We start from the raw sequence: 24,225 nt of genomic DNA, 5'->3' as shown, positions 1-24,225 counted from the left end.
ACAAATTAGTTTCAATCCATGATATGAGAGGAGAAATATAATTTTCTTTTCTCTAGATATATCATTGTTTGACAACATGTTAATTCCTGAAACTCAGTTTTAAATATTGGGGTTAATAGCTTGGTTGTTATAAACTAACTGGCATATCATCCTACTGTGAAACAGTTAGAAACAAGTGGCTTTGACAAAAAATTATATACAGATTCTGAAATTGTATAGAGAATGTTTTTGGAACGTTGGAGGACAAGCAGTGGAGAGTCATAGGCAATATGTTAGTATTGCTAACATAATATTCTCAGGGACCTATATGTCATCTTTCTAAAACAAAGGCCAGTCTATCTGTGTGCTTAAAAACAAGAATGATTAGATTTTATATATTCTGTGCCACATGCCAAGTGTTTTTGCCTACTTGTTTCTTGATAAAAAGATTGCTTTTGAAATATAGGATACAAATCATTACCACGTTCTGCTGCTTCACATAGGATGTCTTCTGCAGGTCTCTGGAAGGAAACAAAGCTGCCAATGAGAGCTGAGTGTTTGCTATTTTCAAATCACATTTCCACCCTGTCACTTCATAAGAAAGTTCTCAAAAGCCAGGTCTTTTCACCCAGGCTAGGAAAAGCGGCTCACTAGGGGTTGGGTTTTTCTTTAGTTTTGGGGGTAGCAGGGTAAATTGTCTCCATAAGCAATAATAAGTAACAACAAAATACTAGTTAAGCTGAAGTTAGAATGCTACTAATACACTTATGTCTTTCAAAGCAAGTGCTTTTAGTATGAGGCTAAAAAAAGCAAATGGAGCCTTAAGATTTCTTTTGAATCATATGTTGCAGTTTAGAACTTATATCCATTTTAAGCTAGGTCAGTGGTCAGGACCCATCATGAGCCTTAACTCTTTCTAAGCTCTTTCAGTCCCTCCCCCTTCCCAGTCACTCCGAAAAAAAAAAAAAACAAAACATAATTTTGGTAAAAATTATGTTATCCATAGTTTCAGGATAAGGTCTCTGGCTTCCCATTTCAGCCAAATTGCAATCAGTAAATCCCTACTATGTAAATATTCTGAGTTACAACTCTTGCTATGTGAAAAAGAATAAGTTTATGCAACAGTGATATAATTTAGTACAGCTAGCTTCTCAAAATACAGTCTTTTTTGTCAGAGTAAAAATCAAACAAAGAAAAGTAACTTGACCTTACCTTAAAAGTTTGTTCTCTCTTTTCAAAAACAAATATTGGTTGAGCAATGATAGATTTTTCTGTAAAAGAAAAAGAACATGCAAGAAATCAAACAACACACTGACATTTCTAACACCAACTAAAAATACTTGAAGATATTTTGGTTTTGTATTTTTCCCTGCCTTTGGGTAAACTCCAAACTGTTTTATATGAATGGTTTAATTGGCATATTTACAAATGATTTTAACAGCTAATTATGGAAAGAAATACTTGGGGAAAGTAATATGTTTCCACAAATAGAGAGATTACTCCATTAAAAGAATATCCTTTAAGTGTTTAAGGAAAACAAAATATAATTACCTGCATTTAGAAACTCATCATGACACAGTGACTAACACTTTTAAAATAAAAAATAAAATAAAAAATTATTTAAACTTTTTAAATAAAAAATTTCAAAGGATGAAAAATCACATCTGAAAATAGTACTTCTACTTGGGTTGGATCTCAAATATAAATGGTATAGATATACTTAAATGATCCAGAATTAATTCATATTTCCTCAACTAGAATAGATATATACTAAGTCATGTTTTCAATATTTAGACTAAGAATCAGTTTTAAACAGTGTTGTAAAGTAAGTAATTTGTCATCGCCCTTCCAACCTTATTGGTCTTTCATATTTTCCTATCTTAGGTAATGCTAGAAAGGAACTCATTCACTCTAGGGCATAAATGAGTGATGACAGCATTAAATATCAGTACTGTAAAATTCATAGGGAAGATTATATATTTGTAAAAAGCTTGGGCTCTGGAGTTAGGGAGGCATGTGTTCAAATATAAGTTCCACCTGTAATTGACAATACACTTTTGGAAACAATATGCCTGTACCTTTAGTTTTTTCCTCCCCCCACCCCTCCCGAAAAAGATTATAACAGTACTTACTTATGAGCTTATGTGAAAATCAAATGGATTTTTAGATATAATTACTTAGATTTTGACAAGACCCAAAAAAAGCCTGAAAGAGAGGATATTCAATATGTGGTGTGACATCAATCCTGATTCCAAACTCACAGCTGACAGGCTAACTTATGACTGGACTTTCTGGATAAGCCCAAATATGACCTCAGAACTTTTCTCATTTTAGACTTCCCGCAGCCATTACTGATGTGTTATCCTGGTATAGAAGCTGAGGTAATTTTCCATCACTGGCTGAATAAATAGAAGTCTAGCTGAAGAATTTTGAGGAACTACCAGATAATTATATCTTTTATATGCCAGAAAGGGACTCTCTAGTTACCCACAGTCCTATCCCATAATAGTGTGTCAAAACTCTGCCAGACCACCCACTGCTGGCTCCTGGGCCCCTGTGAACTTGGGCACCTTCTTTCAGTCCAGCGAGATAAGCTTCACCTTTTTTATACAAGTGCCTCCTGTGCAGTCTGCCCTTGGAGCCAAGTGAACCACAGCAGAAAATGCTCAGCAACATACTGGCATTGCCATCTAGGTTAAACTGTGGCTCAACTCTTCCTTCTTTCTTAGAACAGGCTCCTTTTTCAGCCATTACATTGGGTTTAAGAAGTGAGATCTCTAATAACTTTGAAAGAAAATAGTTTTTGTGAATGTGTAGTGGAATGCTTATAAACTGGAATACTAAGTGGGCCTCTTCTAAACTGGACTTAGGATAGTCATCCTTAGAGTAGTATGACTTGACCTAACTCTAAACAAATAACAAATAACTCTATCAAAAAGAAAAAAAAAAAAAGAACTAAAAACAGGCAGAAGTGATCTTCAGTGGCAGCATTAAGTAGGAAATTATACAGGGTTACTTGTAGTTTGGAGGGCATATGGTAAAGTAGGAAGGCAATTTTTATTCATCAGATCAACAAATATTTATTGATTATATATATATATATATATATATATATATACACACACACATATTTAAAACTAGATACACATTGTCTGGCTGAAGGGTTATTAGCCTCACTGTAGCCATCTACTCTCCCTGACACTGTCCAGCTCATTAGTTAGAAAGCAGGTTAGTTATCCGTTAGAAAGTTACCTGTTAGTTATCTACTAGTTAGAAAGGAGGTTAGTTATCTCCTCTCCCATCTAGATTCTCTTCCCCTCTCCCAAGGCAGGCCTTTGACTCCAAAGACAAAGTTAAAAGTAAACACTTATCAAGCTGTTAGGTTCACAGCAATTTTCTAACCTGATCCAATAGGAAAACTTGAAAATAAGATCATGGTCCTTAAAGTGGTATATTTTAAATCTTATCCTTTTTTCTTTCTAATATGTTCATTGATCACTTGTTCATTAATCCACTTATTCAACAAATATATGTTGAGGAGTGACTATATCCAAGACACTTTGCAAGGCAAGAGAGAGAGGACAATGGTATAAGATGAGGCTGAAGATGAAAATGGAGTTTTGAAAAGCCTTGCAATTTATGCCAAGGAGTTTTGTTTTTATTCCAAGAAAGACAGAAAGCCAATAGGAGATTTTAAGTGGGGGAGTGATTCACTCTGATATGTATTTTGTTTTTGAAGATCACTCTTCCTGCTGTGTGGAAAATGGCTCAGAGGGGGAAGGGAGTGAGGGAGAGGAAATAAGGAATCTAGGAGGCTAGTCTAAATTCTAGAGAACTGACAAGATTGCTCTTTATCTTTTTCTTATTCTCACATCCATGATTTTTTCAGGAAAATGGAATAATTAAAAGTTTAAAATACAGTCTTCTGTTAAAGAGAATGAAAATGAGATGGGGAAGAAAAATTTTAAAGACTTAAAAAAAATTTGTTTTGCCTGTTTTAAGGTTCAGGTAGCATTTAAAGAATGCCTATATTCATTGTTGTTTTCTAAAATGCTTCATTAAGAGAAGACATTCATTCATCCCACAAATGTTGTATTAAGTACTTGTAATGTAGAAGTGTGATGGTGTCCCAAAGTTGTCTCCAACCCTTTGCGATCCCATGAACTGTGTAGCCTGCCAGGCTTCTCTGTCCATGAAATTCTCCAGGCAAGAATACTGGAGTGGGTTGCCACTTCCTGCTCCAAGGAATCTTCCTGACTCAGGGATCGAACCCACATCTCCTGCTTGGCAGGCAGATTCTTTACCACTGAGCCCCCTGGGAAGCCTCTTATATACAGGAGGGGCACAAAAAATACCATCTATGTAACTCAGTCGATCTCAGTTCACTTGTATTTTTGCTCCACAATGGAGGAATACTGTGGCCAAGCACTTTTATCTGTCACCTTGTCTAAATTAATTCTTTAGATTTATTTATGGATTAAATGTGATTTCTGCCATGTTTCCAGATACTTTCAGATGAGGAAACTGAGGCTCTGTTAAGCAACTTGCTCAAAGTTACACTAGTAGTAAGGGAGAAAAGCCTTTAAACCCAAAGTGCCCTCTTATAAGGCCATTTTCTTAGCTCTCACAGGTCATACTAACATACCTACAACTCTACCAGCACAATGTTCTGTTCTCAGCGTATAATACATACCATCCAGTACCACACCAGGGAAAAATCAGTATAAAATCATAGCACTTACATTATTTTAACCTTGTCAGTGTTGATTGATCATGCATATGTATCTCTACTATGTCAGAAATCACAATGAAACCATAATAAAGGCTTGGGTAATATTTTTGGTTGGGGAACCAGAGAGCAGGGAGGAGAGGTACCACAAAGACAAGGAAAACTGAAGGCTAATAATCGTGACAGAATTTTGGAAGCTATAAAGTAGAAGAATAAGTGATACCCTTAAGCCAGCTGTGGGGCTACTAAAGAGGCAAGCTGGCTGACTCCCTGCAGAGCCACCAAAAGTCCAAGGACAGGTATCACTGAGTATTTCTGGAAGCAGAAGTGAAGACTGGCTCAAAATAGGAAGTAGTTTTGTCTATTTGAGAACCAAGCAACTGTCCCCTTCTCACTCAAGCAGAAGACTTAAGGGTTCCTCCCTAGAAAAGATGAAACAGCAGACAAAGCTTAAAGTGGAGGTTCTACAATGAAATGATGGGCATTAGGTAAAAGTTTACATACTCTGTTAGTTTCCTGCTGTTGCTATAGCAAATTAGGACAAGGCTAGTTCTTTAAAACAATACAGATTTATAATCTTAAAGTTCTGGAGGCCCGAAGTCTACCCTGGGCCAGCAGGTCTGTGTTCCTCCTGGAGGTTCAGGAAAGACTCCACGTCCTTTCCTCTTCTAGCTCTAGAGGCCGCCTCATATCTTGACCTGTGGCCCCGCTTCACTCCAACGTCTGCTTCTACTGGCGTATCTCTCTGCGACTCTGACAGTCGCCTCCTTCTTCGTCCTATGATGACCTTTGTGATGGCAGTGTGCCTATGCAAATCATCTAAGATAATCCCCCCATCTCAGATCCTTAACATCTACTGGGTTTCCTTTGCCATATAAGGTACAGATTTATAGGTTCTGGGCATTAGGATATTGACATCTTTAGGGGGCTGTTATTCTGCCTATCATGCATACAAAATATTAAAGTTTTGAGCACTCTCTACTCAGCTCACAGAACAGTGGCAGCCAGGTTTACTTCCTTTAGGCAGAAAATTATAAGATTTTTCTCTGGAGAGTCTGACTAATCCCAAAGCAGAGGAACAAAAGATACTGACAAAGGGATTTATTGGTGAAAGATCAAACCAGATGATGAGTCCCCAGTTCAAGTGTACATAGCCACCAATGAGCTTTTTAGTGAGTGGCCTTTTCTTAAATACAAGCAGGTAATCAACGGTCACCAGACACAAAAATTCAGTGACTGAGTGAGTGAACAGGAGGAAAGGAAATTGGAGGGAAAAGACTATACAGAGAGCTTAAGGTATATTTTATAAAATTATATGTATATAATTTATTTTCATATATAACATATATTTTAAAGTTATATGTGTAATATGCATACAATTAATATCTTCACAAATATGAAATGTCCATGAAGGAAAATCAGAATACTACTTTTTTAGAAAAAGCAACACAGAGCAAGAGTAAGCTTTTAGAAATTTAGACTTTAAAATATGTATCAAAAGAATCAATAGTGACTTTAAAAATCAATAGATTTGGAGAATATAATTGTGTAAATAGCCCAGATAGCAGAGCAAAAGAGCAGAAATTAAAAATATGAGAATATATAAGAAAACCCAGATGATCAATCCAAGAACCACTTCAATACCTAAGAGAAGCTCTAGAGAAAGAGAATAGAGGAAAAAGATGGGATGAAATCATCAACAAATAAATCATTAAAATTCCCCCAAATCAAAAGACCTAAGTTTCCAGTTTGAAAGAGCCAACACAATACTTAGAACAATACATGAAGACAGAACAATACCTATGAAATCTTAGAACACTACGAAGAAAAGGTCCTATTGGCACAGAGAGGAGAGTAAAGTCACATACAAAGAGTCAGGTGTCAGAATGACTTTCAGAGTCACAACAACGATCCTGTAAAAAATTGGCATAGATGATTTTATTTACAAAGCAGAAATAGAGACACAGATGTAGGAATGTGTATGGATACCAAGGGGAAAAAGCAAGAGGATGGGATGAACTGGTAGATTGGGATTAACATATAAACATTTGATAGTAGTAGTGTTAGTCGCTAGTCATGTCCGACTCTTTGTGACCCCATGGACTATAGCCCCCATGCTCCTCTGTCCATGGGATTCTCCAGGCAAGAATACTGGAGTGGGTTGCCGTTCTCTTCTCCGGAGAAACTCTTGATACTAAGTGTAAAATAGGTAACTAATGAGAACCTACTGTGCTGCACAGGGAACTCTACTCAATGCTCCGTGGTGACCTAAATGGGAAGACAATTAAAATAAGAGGGGATATATGTAGATGCATAGCTGATTCACTTTGCTGTACAGCAGAAACTAAAACAACATTGTAAAGCAACTATATTCCAATAAAAAATTTTAAAATGAGAAATCAAAGGAGCAATGCTTTTAACACTCTGAAAAGATTTCCAATCTAAAATTATGTGCTAATATAAAGTATTGATTAAGTCTAATGACATGATAAAAACATTTCCAGCTGTAAACTCTCAAAATATGTATCCCATATACCCCCAGTCTCGGGATGCCTCTAAAGGAGGTGCTTTACCAAAAAGAGCTGGTAAACTAAGAAACCAACAAACAGGAGCACCAACTCAAAAAGAGATGAAGGCAACCTCTAGGAAAATAGTGAGAAGATAGCCCAGAATGACCACAGTACACCAATGGCAGAGAAAAATCAGTCCACAATGGGGGAGGTCCCTGAAGAAATGCTAGAAAAGAAGTCTCCAAAACGATGGAACTAAAAGCAATTGAATATCTCAAGTAACTGAATATTTTGAAATGATATTTAGATCATTTGAAGAAAGTTTGGGAATTGACTGGCAACTAATACGTGGAGAACTAAGAAAACAAAACAAAACGATGACACAATTATTAAATCCAGAGGAAACAAAAAGTTAAGCAGTAAAAGAAAAGTGATCAAAATATATTACATGGTTACAGTGATGTGAGTACTGAGTATTGATGTAATCAAGCTTCTAATATAATGATTTTGGGAAGATGGGGGAATGAAAAATGTACACGTGTTGGTGGTAGTAGTTGAAGGGGTCAGAGAAATCTATGAAAGGAACCTCAATTTTTCCATAGTTTCAAACCACTAGCACCTAAACATAAGTATAAAGAGGTATTAAAATTTTAAAAAGAGGTATTAAATATAGATGCATAAATATAAAGAGGTAGAACTAAATGCCTGGTACTTGGTTATAGGCCAGAATACTGGAGTGGGTAGCCTTTCCCTTCTCCAGGGGATCTTCCCAACCCAGGGATCAAACCCATGTCTCCTACATTGCGGGCAGATTCTTTACCAGCTGAGCCACAAGGGAAGCCCAAGAATACTAGAATGGCCTATGCCTTCTCCAGGGTATCTTCCCAACCCAGAAATTGAACTGGGGTCTCCTGCATTGCAGGCAGATTCTCTACCAACTGAGTTATCAGAAAAGCCCTGGTTATATGGAGGTTAACACAAAAGATGGCTGTGAGTTGGATGCTGTTACTTCTGGGGACCCAGAAAAAAGGCAGAGAAAGGAGCAAGGAGGAGATTGCAATTTTTTTTTTCTAGAAAAGTCTTGTAGGACTATTTGGTTCCTTAAACCACATGAATATATATCTATATAACTTTGGAAAAGGAAAAACTAAATTTAAAAATAATTTTTTTCTACCATCGTGTCATGATTGAAGGATAATTCTCATGCTCCTGACCAATGATAGACTTCTTATTGAGTTATATTGCTTAACAAGCATCCAGTATCTTATTTCTTGGATCTAACTGTTCTTTGCATAGAAATATATGGAAATAAAGGTGTGAACAAGACAGATTCACTGGGTTCAGAGTGCAATAAAAACCTCTGAACGACTAAAGATCTGCTCTTCATAAAGCTGTCTAATCTATTGAAAGGCCTTTTATGTTCTTGTCCTTCACCTTCATTCAAAACACTCCTTCACATCTCCAAACAAGAATGCAATCTTGTGCATGATGCCTAATGATGGAACTTTGTTCTTCAGGATTCTAAGGTAATGTATGGTCAGTGTTAACAGTAAATATACTCTCCTTTTCTCCCCGTTCTTATGTGTACCATCATTTCCCCCAAAATTTTGGGTGAGCTGTAAGGTCTTGTTCCTACCTTTTTTCCCCCAGTATATTTAATTAGCACTCAGTCTCTGACAAAAGGGCTTCCCTGGTGGCTCAGAGGTTAAAGCGTCTGCCTGCAATGCGGGAGACCTGGCTTCGATCCCTGGGTCGAGAAGATCCCCTGGAGAAGGAAATGGCAACCCACTCCAGTATTCTTGCCTGGAGAATCCCATGGATGGAGTAGCCTGGTGGGTTACAGTCCATGGGGTTGCAAAGAGTCGGAGACAAGTGAGTGACTCTGACAAAGCTATTTCATGTAGAAAAGTAAGTGGAGGATTTTCAGTCATCTCGAAGGAGGAGGTTTGAAAGTATCCACTGAGCCAAAAGCAGATCTAGAAGAGAAGGAAGAGACAGACCTGAGTGCCTTTGGCTGAGAGTTCCAGTGGGCATGGGGGCAGGCAGCTCCAGGGGCCCCAGGTTTCTGCTATATAGCTTCTCCCACCTAGAATCTGGCAGACTGCTTCATCTTGCTTGGTAGTTTAGAATAGTTAAGGTGAAAATTCAGTTCTCCAGATTGGATAGAACCAGGCTAATGCAACTAGGGCCCAAAAGGTTGTGGAAACAATCTTGGCAGGAAAGACAGTGGCAACAATACCTCTGGGAGGACTGGGCATTGCCAAATGGGTCACCTCTAATTGCTACTAGGGGAATTATCCACTTGGACTGGGCCCCTGCATTTTCCTCTCCCTTTTTTCCTGGATCTTCCCATGTGTCTCTGCCACGTCCTCTTTTCTCATTTCTTCTCCTGTGCACAGTCTCACCCCAAGTTCCAGTACTATCCTTTATGTCACTGTCCTCTTCTCCTCTTTCACTCGTGTCTGGCTCTCTTGACTGCTCAAAGCATGGATTTTGGAGTTATGAAGTCAGATAATCCTAGAGATGTGCTTTAAAAAGAGGGACTTCCCTGGGGGTTCAGATGGTAAAAGTGTCTGCCTACAGTGCGGAAGACCAGGGTTTGATCCCTGGGTCAGGAAGCTCTGGAGAAGAAAATGGCAACCCACTCCAGTACTCTTGCCTTGAAAATCCCGTGGATGGAGGAGCCTGGTAGGCCATAGTCCATGGGGTCGCAAAGAGTCGGACATGACTGAACGACTTCACTTTCACAAGGCTTAGCTCTCTCATCTCTCTTGGTGTATATTTTCAAAGGGTTGTTATGAATGAAGAGTGAAGCAATGTGTGCATGTGTGACTACCTGGAACAGCTTCTTCAGAACTTTTTGGAGCAAGGCAGAATTTCTGTCCATCCATTTGCCATATACACACACATCTCTACACATATCTGCTTCCCTGGTGGCTAAGTCAGTACAGAATCTGCCTACAAAGCAGGAGACTTGGGTTAGATCCCTAGGTTGGGAGGATCCCTGGAAGAAGGAAATGGCAACCCACTCCAGTACTTTTGCCTGGGAAATCTCATGAACAGAAGAGCCTGGCGGACTACAGTCTGTGAAGTTGTAAGAGTTGGACATGACTGAGCAACTAAACCACCTACACATACCCAGGTATATACATCCATATGTATACATGCATGCCTAAACCTATGGCAATATGTCAGAGCACAGATTGCACAGAAGACACTCAAAGTTAGCTTCCCTGCCCTCCTCCCCTCCAGTCCTATGACACTGCCGTCACCTAGCTACCCTGTGAGCTCTGGGGAAATTTTCTCATTGTTCCTCAAAGTTCTTTCCTTTTCCTTTCACTTATTATCTTATTCTTATCCCTGGTTTTCTTCTCACTCTTCCTTGTTGCACTCCAATTTTTATCTTTTAATATCAGAAAGTTTCAGAATTTAGGCCATGGTCATGGCCCATTGATAGTTTTAGAGGTCCGTGCTCCTCACAGTGTGGTCCATACAGAACAGCACCATTGACTTGGGACTTGTTAGAAATGCAGGCTCTTGGGCCCCATTCCAGACCTACTGCCTCAAAATCTGCATGTTTACAAAATCCACAGTTGGTTTGTGCTCATGTTTGAGGAAAAGTCTTCTAGAGCAACTCTAGGTGTCTGCCCACTGAGACCAAATTTAGGAAGATGGAAGTAAAGACCCTTGGAATCTACAAGTCCTACAAAGGTTTAGTGACTAAACCTCCAGACATTTTGAATAACCTGATAATGAATGAGAAAATAATTACTACTCAAACCACATACTATGATTATTTTGATTCAGTGTAAGATGAAGTCAAGGGCTACTCTGAAGACCTAAAAAGAAATGTCTGTAGTTAGGACACTGAAATCAGTCATTCAGATATTCTGCTTGAAACAATGAATGATTTCCTCTCTGATGTATTTTCTCTCTTCTGTTTTAATAATATGTCTGAAATCTGAGTAAAGGAAATTTTTGTTTAGAAAATATTTTGGCTTGGGTTTATTAAATGTCCCACATGTTAAAATGCTTATTTCTGCAAAGCAAAAATTTAGCCTGAAAGCATAAACTACATCAAAATCATTTTGTCAGAGTTCAAAGATTTTTCAACAAGAATTTAAAACGTCTAAAGTCTCAACTATAAAAATATCTTGTAGAAAAAAGATAAATTATGGCGGGTGATCTTAATCTCTGCATGGAACCTCAGGAAGAAGAGATGTAGAAGGTCTGAATCACAATCCTGATTTTAAATAAAGCTTCAAATCTATAAATATTAAATAAATTATTATAAGATAGTTTGAACAAATGACAACTTCCAGCCCCAAAAGAAAAAGGAATCTGTGCCAATTCACAATGAAACTATAGACATAAGACATTCTGTACTCATCCCTAGCTATCTATGGAGGAACTCTGTGAAAATGCAAAAGCTATGAACTGAATAACAAATTACCCACCAAAATATTTTTAAAGAATATGTCTTTATAAAAGGAGATGGTAAAGCCACAGTCATTTTAACTATGATGGGACACTCTTGATTCTTCTTTATCAGATACTTTGTACTGACTGACTTGAAGGTAAAATGATCAGGACCCCAGAGGGAAACAGGCGGTTCATACCAGAAATTGGCAAGCTGAACCTCACAAAGCACCAGCTCAACTTGAGGCACAGGAGAAATGGATGCTACTGGAACAATCCCAGCCTGGTCGTCCCTGCTTAAGTTATAATCAATTGTGTACTATGAATGCAAGAATGTTGTAATAAATACAGTATATGAAGTAAAAGGGATCTTCCCTGGTGGCTCAGTTGGTAAAGAATCCACCTGCAATGCAGGAAACCCAGGTTTGATTCCTGGGTGGGGAAGATCCTCTGAGAAGGAAATGGCTACCCATTCCAATAATCTTGCCTGGAGAACCCATCAACAGAGGAGCCTGGCGGGCTACAGTCCGTGGGGTCACAAAGAGTCAGACATGACTAAACATCTGAGTATATTATTATATCAAGTAAAAGGAGAAAATGCTGGCTCTTTTCAACACAGTTGTGAATTTTTTGAACTATTCTAGATTTTTGTTGGAAATGGAGTTATAAACTGCCTACTCTAAGAAATCTAGCACTTTTTGATTCATTGTGAGCAGACACTTGAGATAAAAGAATAAAACAAAGGAAGCTATTCTTTTTCTCATCAATACCATGCTGATAAATGACTCATTTTCAGAATGGGGCATTCTAAAAAGGACATTGAAGAAGAAGATGAGAAAACTCTCTCTCAACCCACTGAAAACAACCATTACCACCAAGAACTTTGTCTAATCCATCCCACTTTCTGAATTCATCTGCTTTTTATGCTGCTAATCTTCAAGAGATCCATTCATTGTAAATTCCAAAGACTTCAGACTCTTTTCCCCACTGGTTTGTGTTGTTGCTGTTGTTCAGTCACTAAGTCATGTTTGACTTTTTGCGACCCCATGGACTGCAGCACGCTAGGCTTTCCTGTCCTTCACTATCTCCCGGAGTTTGTTCAAGCTCATGTCCATTGAGTTGGTGGTGCTGTCTAACCATCTCATCCTCTGCCGCGCCCTTCTCCTTTTGCCTGGTTTGTATGTTGGTCTAAATCTAGACACAGATCAGTTTTGAAAAACCAAGACATAAAAATAAAGTGTCTGATGTGAGCCAGAACCAAAAAGAACCAGAGGTTGTATCACACAGAGACCTTACTACCCTTCTGGAGGTAGGACCAAGGCCCTGAAACACCTCACCCCAACCTCAACACCAAAGCATTCTGCTTAGTTTATAATCCAGTTATATGGGACAGCAGGCTATGGCCAGTGACTTGGTTTCAATTGCATTTTAGAATATGGAGATTTGCAGCAGAAACAATTCAATTGAAGGCAAATTCTCATTTCTTGAAATCATTTACTTCACTAATGTCATTATAGGGCTTCCCTGGTAAAGGACTCATCTGCAGTGCAGAAGATGCAGGAAACACAAGACCCATCCCTGGGTCGGGAAGATCCCCTGGAGAAGGAAATGGCAAACCACTCCAGAATTCTTGCCTGGACAGAGGAGCTTGGCAGGCTACAGTCCATTGGGTCACAAAGAGTTGGACACAACTGAGCACGCATGCATAATGTATGGAAGTTCACAGATTTTAAAAAACAGAGAACAGTCATTAAGTCATTTGATACAGAGCATCTGGCAATGTCACTGTTGATCAAAATACAGTGATGATGGAGGAAGCTGGTTTTATATTTTTGAGAGTTCTGTAACGGATCCCAAAAGACATGGTCATCATGGGCAGTGTGCTTTATCCTGGGGAATGATCAGTGAGTTGAACAGTTTCACGAAGACCTTCTTGTTTTCCAACAGATGTTTTCAACAGCCTACACAGCATACTCCATTAAATTTTACTATTGTTTCACTGTCAAAACATGACTCTTTGAATTCTTTTTCTTTCTTCTTAAAACAGTACCATATGGCATGCCTATGCATACCATGACTATTTTTTAACCTTTTGCCTTTTGAAATATTTAGCTTTACATGACCTAAAAGTTAGACTTTGCTGATCTCCCATGGTGCTTCTTTTATGCATATGTGTAATGTGAAAATGTATGTTTGCATCACACTTCACCTGTTATAAAACATCTTTAAATGTATTAATCTTTGGTGACTAAGTAAATGACTACTGGTGGCAGAAAGTGTGTTTTAAAAACCTAAACTTTGCCAAAAACCAGACTGAATTAAAATTCTATCTCCTCAACTAACTGTGTGAGCTAAGACAGGTCATTTGACCCTCTGAGCCCAAATTTACTCATCTGTAATTAAATAGGGATAGTAAGACATGACAAAGTTGTAAGGATTAAATGAGGTAATATAGGTAAAATGCTAAGCCCAGTACCTGGCATGTGAGAAATGCTCAGTAAACTGCAGCTCTTACATGATATAATCCTCAAGAGGTAAGTTATTAGATCCTTGGATCATGAGAGAACTAAGGTTTCAGAATTACAAAGTGTATACAAGGTCACACAGCTAGTACTCAGAAATCTTGGACTAAAACACATGAGTGTGTGTGCGTGCTAAGCCACTTCAGTCGTGTCCGACTCTATGCAACTCTGTGGACCGTAGCCCACCAGGCTCCTCTGTCCACGGCAGGAATCCTGCTCCAGGCAGGAATACTGGAGTGGGTTGCCATGCCCTCCTCCAGGGAATCTTTCTGACCCAGGGATTGAACTTGAGTCTCTTACGTCTCCTGCATCGGCAGGCAAGTTCTTTACTACTAGCATCACCCAGGAAACCCCAAAATACATGAGAGCCGACTCCAGAGCTCATGGGTTTTCCTCTAAGGAAGGCTCCCTCTTGGCCTAGTGAAATGTCCACGTCACGGTTTTTCTCTGATGCTGTGATGCCCCTGTGCTGCAGTGGCCCTCCTGCTTCCGTAGTCCACGTGAGACGGGTCGATCTGTCAGCCTAGACTATGTGTATCTTCCTGAACTTCTGTTTTGCCGTCTGTAAACATGCAAGATGCTTCACTTACTCTTACCATTTTCTGTTTGTATTCTGACTTTTAAAAGGTTTGTTCAAGAATATGGGCAGGCAAATGGCATGGTGAGCCGAACAATTTAAAACCTCCAAGTCAATACTTTATTTTCAGCCCCTGGCAAAAATGACTCAGAAGAATGCATTACTTTTGGCAAAACATACCCAATTTCTCCACAATTTGAAGGTGTTATTTTATCTATAAATATTACATAGAGAATATAGACTAAGTATGCTTTTGTGATCAGGTTACCTGTCATCTTCAATGACGTGAATGTTTGTCCGCAGCCAATGTGCGCCCTCTGGATTGACAATGCCGGAAAGGGCTGTTGGCTCTTCCTCTCCACCCTTCCTTCCTTTTTGCCCGTGGGGTAATAAAGATGCAGGACGTGTCCTGCGATGTTCCTAGTCCACTCAGTGCCATTTGGAAATACATATTTCATTTGACAGCATTTATAAATCACATATTTTCCCCTCAGAATAACTTGCAGTGTGAAAATGCTTCCATATGTTAGAAGTGGGTCTCTCCATTTTACTGAGGGAGGAGGGAATGGAAATATAGTCTGGGTCTCATGCCATGGTGAAGTATTGTACAGGTTTAAAATGACGTCTGTTAATTTTAAGTAATTCTCTAGCGTTCTCTGCACTGCTAAAATTGAATAGGTGATTTTGACACAAAATACCATATTAGTAGTAACTAAATCACTCTTCACAAAGACTATTAATAAGTCAACATGGCTGAAATGCCACTGCATAGATTGAATCCAGATAAACTGAAGCTGTTCCTCTTCAGTACAGAAGCATCCTATTTTTAAATTCCCCCATGGACTCCAAGACTGGATAGAGAGGCTTGACTACTACTTCTTACAAAAATTCCCAAACTCTCTTCCTTAAACGTGCATCTCTTTGCCCTGAGCCTTTGAGCTAGCAGGAGAAAAGGCTCATTGTTTTCCCATTTCACAGGAATCAATGGATCTTATTCCACTGAGAACAAGACCTCGGAGGCCTAACAAGAAGAAAGGAGCAGAGCTGCCACCCAGCCTGCTCACAAACCTGGACGTCTCCAACCCCATTCTCCTCCTGGGAACTGGCAGAAGCATCCCCCCGCCCCACTCCCCCCAGGTCAGCATTCACCTTCACCTTCCGCTGGTGAGAACTGAAGTGCCCTGTGAGCCCTCAGGCACAGAAATGGAGCAGGGATACTAGGCTGCTTGCGGATGGCTCAGTACTCAACGTCTCACTGCGCTGTATCAGAACTAGTTTGAGAGAAGTGAAGGCCAGGTAGCAATTTGTAAACCTTCCCAGAAACGTTTGATCATCGTGCTAAAGAAGATTACAGGAGAAAAACCTCCCACTTTTCAAATGCATATGACTTGCAAAAGTCTTTTAAAAAACACTGAGAACAATCCTTTACATGTATTCATTTTCTTTCCTTCAAGCTTTTATGATCATTGAGCTATTATGACAAGTCAAGATAAAAGGATCAGATGAAATATTATAATTATGTGACATCTTTTTTTTAAAGCATTTTTATGGTGGAAAAATATACATAGCATAAATTTTACCATCTTAGTCATGTTAAATACAGTTCAGTGGCGTTAGGTATTTTCAAAATATATTATTATCACCACCATACATCTCAAGAAATTTTTCAGCACCCCAAATTGAGATTCCATATCTGTTCAACACAAAGTCCCCATTCCACTGCCCCCACCAGCCCTTGGTAGCCATTGTTCTACTTTCTGATTCTGTGGACCTGACTACACTAGGTCCCTCGTATAAGTGGAGTCACACAAGCAAGGTAACAAACTTTATCTTGAGCTTCAGCCTTAAAACGTGAGAAATGTTCACAATTATAGAAAGAAGTTTGCTGCATCTATTATGGTCTTTTTTTGGTAAAATTTGTTTTCTCTTTTTCTTTCCTTAAGTTTGTTTTCCACAAATCCCTCTAAACCCACTTTGTTTCACCCCACTATCAAAACAATCACTTCTACTAATTAATTTTAGCTTACTCAATTTTCAAAAAGAAAAATGACACATAATGCCAAAGATTGAGAATAAAGGTCCCTATAACAAAGTTGGTCTTGTGGAACAAACAGAACCTTATAGTCTGTGGCACTGGCATATGTCTTATCATGCCGATAAGAGTGTCTTACCACTCTCGGCTTATAAAAACACACGTGCACAAATTTTTATCTGCAATTTCATCTCTCTGCAGACAACTAAAGTTTAGCCAATTATTCCTTTTTTAGGCAATTATTCTTGGCTAATATATAGAAATACTGACTTTAATCCTGTTATCCTGTGACCTCGTGAACTCATTTATTCTAGTATTTTGGGGGGTAGAGGTAGATTCCCAAGTATTTTTCTACATGGACTATCACTTGTCTGTGAATAAAAAATGTTTTATCTCTTTCTTTCCAATATGTAAGCCTTTGTTTTCTTTTTAGCTTAGTACACTCTCTAAGACCTTCAGTATGATGCTGAGTAGAAGGGATTACAACGGGTATCTTTGCTTTCTTCTGGTCTTAGCAAGAGGGTGTTCAGCCTTTCTCTCAAAACTATGATGTTAGCTGTTGGTTTTTGTAAAGTTCTTTATTTGGTTGAGGAAGTTCCTTTTCATTCCAAATCCTTTTAAAAATTTTACATGGGTTAATGTTGAATTTTGATTATGTTTTTTCTGCATCTTTTTGGCACAGTGTTGTTTATAATATCCCCTTATTATCCTTCTAATATCTGAAGGACCTATAAGGACACTCCATATCATTCCCAATATGTTTTTGTCTCTTTTTTATGGATAAATCTAGTTAGGATTTTATTAGCTATATTAATATTTTCAAAGAAATAACTTTTGGGTAATGGAATATTTTCCCCTAACTTTGGTTTTAGAAGTAGAAAAATGAGGTTTTTTTGTTTGCTTATTTTTACTTACTTTTTTTATAAGTCTAACTTCAGAAATGTAATTAGGGATGGTTTTGAAAAGTCACAGTTTTTTTAAAAAATTGTGGTAAAATACACATACCATAAAATGTACCATCTTAACTGGTTTTAAGTATACAGTACAGTAGTTTTAACTTTTTTCACATTGTTGTATAATCAATCTCCATAATTCTTTCACCTTGAAAAGCTGAGACTATCCTTAATAATGATGATTTCGGTTGAGTTCAGTGACTTCCCACTAACCCGTCCTCCTGCCACTGCCCAAGCCTCTGGCAATTCCTGTTCTACTTTATGTCTTTATGAGTTTAAACAACTCTACAAATCTCATATTAGTGGAATCATACAGTATTTGTCTTTTTGTGACTAGCTTATTTCATTTAGCATAATATCCTCAAGAATCATCTGTGTTGTAGCAAGTATCAGAATTTGCTTCCTTTTCAGTCTAATAGTCCACAACATTATATAATAATCCACAATAATAATAATACACAATAACAATAATAATCCACAATAATCCAACAACACAAGAGAAGACTATACACATGGACATCACCAGATAGCCAATACCAAAATCAGATTGGTTATATTCTTTGCAGCCGAAGATGGAGAAGCTCTATACAGTCAGCAAAAACAAGACCAGGAGCTGCCTGTGGCTCAGATCATGAGCTCCTTATTGCCAAATTCAGACTTAAATTGAAGAAAGTAGGGAAAACCACTAGACCACTCAGGTATGGCCTAAATCAAATCCCTTATGATTATACAGTGGAAATGACAAACAGACTCAAGGGATTAGATCTGACAAACAGAATGCCTGAAAACTATGAACAGAGGTTCATGACATTGTACAGGAGGCAGTAATTAAGACCATCCCCCAAAAAAAGAAATGCAAAAAGGCGAAATGGTTTTCTGAGTCCTTACAAATAGCTGAGAAAAGAAGAGAAGTGAAAGGCAAAGGAGAAAAGGAAAGATATGCCCATTTGAATGCAGAGTTCCAAAAAATAGCAAGGAGAGACAAGAAAGCCTTCCTCAGTGATCAGTGCAAAGAAATAGAGGAAAACAATAGAATGGGAAGGACTAGAGATCTCTTCAAGAAAATTAGAGATACCAAGGGAACATTTCATGCAAAGATGGGCACAATAAAGGACAGAAACGGTATGGACCGAACAGAAGCAGAAGATATTAGGAAGAGGTGGCAACAATACACAGAAGAATGATAGAAAAAAGATCTTCATAACCCAGATAATCATGATGTTGTGATCACTGGACTAGAGCCAGACATCCTGGAATGTGAAGTCAAATGGGCTTTAGGAAGCCTCACTATGAACGAAGCTAGGGGAGGTGATGGAATTCCAGTTGAGCTGTTTCAAATCCTAAAAGATGATGCTGTGAAAGTGCTGCACTCAATATGCCAAAAAATTTGGAAAACTCAGCAGTGGCCACGGGACTAGAAAAGGTCAGTTTTCATTCCAATCCCGAAGAAAGGCAATGCCAAAGAATGCTCAAACTACTGCGCAATTGCACTCATCTCACACACTAGCAAAGTAATGCTCAAAATTCTCCAAGCCAGGCTTCTACAGTATGTGAACCATGAACTTCCAGATGTTCAAGCTGGTTTTAGAAAATGCAGAGGAACCATAGATCAAATTGCCAACATCAGTTGGATCATTGAAAAAACAAGAGAGCTCCAGAAAAACATCTACTTCTGCTTTATTGACTATGCCAAAACCTTTGACTGTGTGGATCACAATAAGCTGTGGAAAATTCTTCAAGAGATGGGAATACCAGACCACCTGACCTGCTTCCTGAGAAATCTGTATGCAGGTCAAGAAGCAACAGTTAAAACTGGACATGGAACAACAGACTGGTTCCAAATCAGAAAAGGAGTATGTCAAGGCTGTATATTGTCACCCTGCTTATTTAACTTATATAGAGTACATCATATGAAATGCTGGACTGGAAGAAGCACAAGCTGGAATCAAGATTGCCAGGAGAAATATCAATAACCTCAGATACACAGATGACACCATCCTTACGGCAGAAAGCGAAGAAGAACTAAAGAGCCTCTTGATGAAAGTGAAAGAGGAGAGTGAAAAAGTTGGCTTGAAACTCAACATTCAGAAAACTAAGATCATGGCAACCAATCCCATCACTTCATGGCAAATAGATAGGGAAACAGTGGAAATAGTGGCTGACTGTTTTTTTGGACTCCAAAACCACTGCAGATGGTGACTGCAGCCATGAAATTAAACGATGCTTCCTCCTTGGAAGAAAAGCTATGGCCAACCTGGACAACATATTAAAAAAACAGAGATATTACTTTGCCAACAAAGGTCCATCTAGTCAAAGGTATGGTTTTTCCAGTAGTCACGTATGGATGTGAGTTGGACCATAAAGAAAGCTAAGCACCAAATCTTTGATGGTTTTGAATTGTGGTGTTGGAGAAGACTCTTGAGAGTCCCTTGGACTGCAAGGAGATCCAACTAGTCCATCCTAAAGAAAATCAGTCATGAATATTCATAGGAAGGACTAATGCTGAAGCTGAAACTCCGATACTTTGGCCACCTGGTGTGAAGAACTGACTCATTGGGAAAGACCCTGATGCTGGGAAAGATTGAAGGTGGGAGGAGAAGGGGATGACAGAGGATGAGACGGTTGGATGCTATCACTGTCTGGATGGACATGAATTTGAGTAAGCTCCAGGAGTCAGTGATGGACAGGAAAGCCTGGCATGCTACAGTCCATGGGGTTGCAAAGAGTTGGATATGACTGAGGAACTGAACTGAACTGAATAATCCACTGTATGTATTTTGTTTATCTGTTCACGTGTTGATGAACACATGGGCTGCCTATACCTTTTGGCTATTGTGTGAGTAAGTAAGTATTGTGTGAGTCCCTGCTTTCCCATCTTTGACATATATACCCAGAAGTAGAATTTCTGATTCATAGGGTAATTCTATTTTAAAATTTCAAGGAACTACCATACGATTTTCCACAGCAGATGCATGATTTTACTTTCCCACCAACAGAGCATAAGGGTTCTAATTTCTCCACTCTTAACCACACTATTGTTTTCTGTTTTTTCTTTTTTTTAATAGTAGCCATCCTAATGTGTATTAGGTGGGAAAAAATGAAGTTTAAGTCACTACATTTATTTTCTAAATCCTCACATATGTGCCATCTATTAGGAAGGCTTATTATGGAAAAGATTTCTGTCCTGGGTGTGAGTTTGAGCATGATAAATGAATAGAATATGAGTTTTCCCCTGCCTGATAATTTTTAAATGGTCTATATTTGTTTCTATTAATACCAGCCTGTGACTTTAAAGGCTTTGCAGATAGAACAAAATTGTATCTTTGACATTCCTTTTTGGTGAAATAAAAATAGAAATGTATGTAGGTCTTCTGGGGACTGAGTTTAATAATGATCAATAATGTAATCAACCATGCCCACATTATGAAATCCTATATAAAAACTCGAGACACCAAGCTCAGTGGAGCTTCCTGGTCGTTGAACTTACTGATGTCCTGGGAGAGTGGTCACCCATTCCTGTGCCCTGTATTTTGAACTGTGATGTTGCAGGTGACTCTTGAGAGTCTGGACTCTTGGGAGTCCAGAGTCCAGTGCTCTGGACTTTCCTAATCTTGCCCTATGTATCTCTTCATTTGGCCATTTATTTGTATCCTTTATAATAACATGGCAATCATGAGTGTAGTGCTCTCCTGAGTTCTGAGAGTTGTTCTAGCAAACTTTAAAACCTGAGAGGGCTGTGAGAAACCTTGACTGTGTAGTGGGCCAGGCAGAAATCTTGGAGACACCTGAAAGTTGTAACCAGTGTTTGAAGGGGGGCAGTCTTGTGAGACTGAGCCCATAACTCTTGATATTTTTGCTAACTCTGAGTAGTGTTAGAATTGAACTAAATTGTAGGACACCCTGCTGGTGTCAAAAAATTGATATCAGAACATGCAAAGAAAATCAGGAGGTATCCCAATGCCTCTTGGATCTGCAGAGGTTTTCTAATATGGACCAATGAAAAAAATTAAATATTGTAACACGAGGAATTGTGGATTTTATAAGACAGCTACATAGAGCAAATTCTACCTTGAATGTAGCTTTTAATAACCGGGTGACCTTGGAGAAATCACTTGACTTTAAAGATTCTCAGTTTCCACATCTTTAAAAATGAGGATAATGATGTTTTCTTATAGCAGTTAATTTTGTGTCTACTTGGCTGCACCACAATGCCACATAGTTGGTCGGACGTTATTCCCAATGTTTCTGTGAGAGTGTTTTAAATGAGACTTACTTTTAAATTGGTGAACTTTGAGTAAAGCAAATTGCCCTCCATGATTTTGGTGGGCCTCATCCAATCAGCTGAAAGCCTGACTAAAACAAAAGATTGACCTCTCCTGGGGAAGAGGGAATTCTGCCAGCAGACAACTTTGGACTTCAACTGAAACATTGGTTGGATCCTCACATTGGTCTCCAACCTGCTGACCCACACAACAAACTTTTGACTTGCCAGCCTCCATAATCACGTGAGTCAGTCCCTTAAAAATAACCTATCTCCCTCTCTCTATATCTGTGTCTTTATCTATATCTACATCTACAAAAGTACAAAGTGGAAGTTGCTCAGTCATGTCCAGTTCTTTGCAACCCCATGGACTATATAGTCCATAGAATTCTCCAGGCCAAAATACTGGAGTGGGTAGCCTTTCCCTTCTCCAGGGTATCTTCCCAACCCAGGGATCAAACTCAGGTCTTCCGCATTGCAGGCAGATTCTTCACTATGGAAGCCCATCTGCATCTACATCTACACACAAATTTATTGATGGGGCTTCCCTGATGGCTCAGTTAGTAAAGAACCTGCCTGCTGTGCTGGAGACCCTGCAATGCAGCAATCCTTGGGTCAGGAAGATCCCCTGAAGAAGGAAAGGCTACCCACCCCAGTATTCTGGTCTGGAGAATTCCACTGACAGATGAGCACTGTGGGCTACAGTCTATGATGTCTCAGAGCTGGACACAACTGAGCAGCTAACACACACACACACAACTGTACAAATATACACACACATATATACACATAGGGGCTTCCCCAGTGGCTGAGACAGTAAAGAATCTGCCTGCAATGTGAGAGACCTGGGTTCGATCCCTGGGTTGGGAAGATCCTCTGGAAGAGGACAGCAACCCAGTCCAGTATTCTTGCCTGGAAAATCCCCATGGACAGAGGAGCTTGGCAGGCTATAGTCCATGGAGTCGCAAAGAGTCGGACATGACTAAGCAACTAAGCACAGCACAGCATGTACACATAGAATATGTATATATGTGCATGCTTTGAGGTTAGCAAAGTAGTTTCACAGACATTATCTTATTTAATTCTCATAATAATCAGGTGAGGTAGTGTATTAGTCAAGGTTCTTCAGAGAAACAGTACAATAAGATGTATATGTACCTGTGTACACACACATAGGCATACATGCCTGCATGCCTGCATAAACAGACACATTATATACATGTATACACATATGTTTATATATATACATGTGTGTATAATTAAATAATGTCTGTGATGCTACTCTGTGAACTTCAAAGCACTGTAAAACTTATTCCCTCTAGGACATGTAATGTGTACTGAACGTTGTTGCTGCTGCTGCTGCTAAGTCGCGTCAGTCGTGTCCGACTCTGTGCGATCCCATAGACAGAAGCCCACCAGGCTCCTCTGTCCCTGGGATTCTCCAGCAAGAACACTGGAGTGGGTTGCCATTTCCTCCTCCAAACTGAACATTGTGTTGAGTCTTTTTTTTTTTTTTACTTTTAAAACATTTTATTTTTTAGAGTAGTTTTAAGTTTACAATAAATGAGAAGGTCCAGAAATTACCCATATATTTCCAGCTTCACATATATATGGCCTCTTATCAACATCACACATCAGATTGGTAAATTTTTTACCAGGGACAAACCTACATTGGTATGTCATAATCACAAAAAGTCCATAGTTTACCTTAGGACTCTCTCCTTATGTTGTGCATTCTGTGTGTTTGGAGAAATGTATAATGATACATATCCAACATTATGAAATCATACAAAGGATTTTCATTGTCCTGAAAGTCTTCTGTGCTCCACCTACTCATCTCCCCAACTGCCCACCAATTCCTGCCAGTCCTAATTTTTTTTCATTCTCTCTGTGCATGCGTGCTTAGTTGCTTCAGTCATGTCTGACTCTCTGCGACCCTATGGATTATGGCCTGCCAGGCTCCTCTGTCCATGGGATTCTCCAGGCAAGAATACTGGAGTGGGTTGCCATTGTCTTCTCCTCTGTCCATGGGATTCTTTTTTTTTTTTTTTTTACTTTATTTTACTTTACAATACTGTATTAGTTTTGCCATACATTGACAAGAATCCACCACTGGTTTTTTATATACATTTAAATTAATGTCTACAAATGTGGTCTCAGATGGACGTTACAGACAGATGGATCTGAACTATCACAGAAGAAGCGACAGCAGAAAGAGTAGTTTTCTGGACTTCCATTCTGGA

At 38.9% G+C, this 24,225-nt stretch overlaps 1 protein-coding gene across 16 annotated transcripts in view; it reads right to left on the bottom strand.

Moving 5' to 3' along the window:
- RANBP3L (RAN binding protein 3 like) overlaps positions 1–24,225 on the bottom strand; it is a 56,375-nt gene that overhangs the window by 28,511 nt on the left and 3,639 nt on the right. For all 16 annotated transcript variants that reach the window (XM_069555896.1, XM_069555891.1, XM_069555900.1 and 13 more), the window contains 2 exons: positions 1,192–1,250; positions 461–500 (listed from right to left, as the gene is read on the bottom strand). In XM_069555896.1, coding sequence (XP_069411997.1) covers positions 461–500; positions 1,192–1,250 — 99 coding nt within the window. The remainder of the gene's footprint in view (positions 1–460; positions 501–1,191; positions 1,251–24,225) is intronic.

This window comes from Ovis canadensis, chromosome 16 (assembly GCF_042477335.2).
Source record: "Ovis canadensis isolate MfBH-ARS-UI-01 breed Bighorn chromosome 16, ARS-UI_OviCan_v2, whole genome shotgun sequence".
Lineage (NCBI taxonomy): Eukaryota > Metazoa > Chordata > Mammalia > Artiodactyla > Bovidae > Ovis > Ovis canadensis.
Note: the sequence above shows the minus strand (reverse complement) of the source record. Positions and strands in the feature narration are given on the sequence as shown.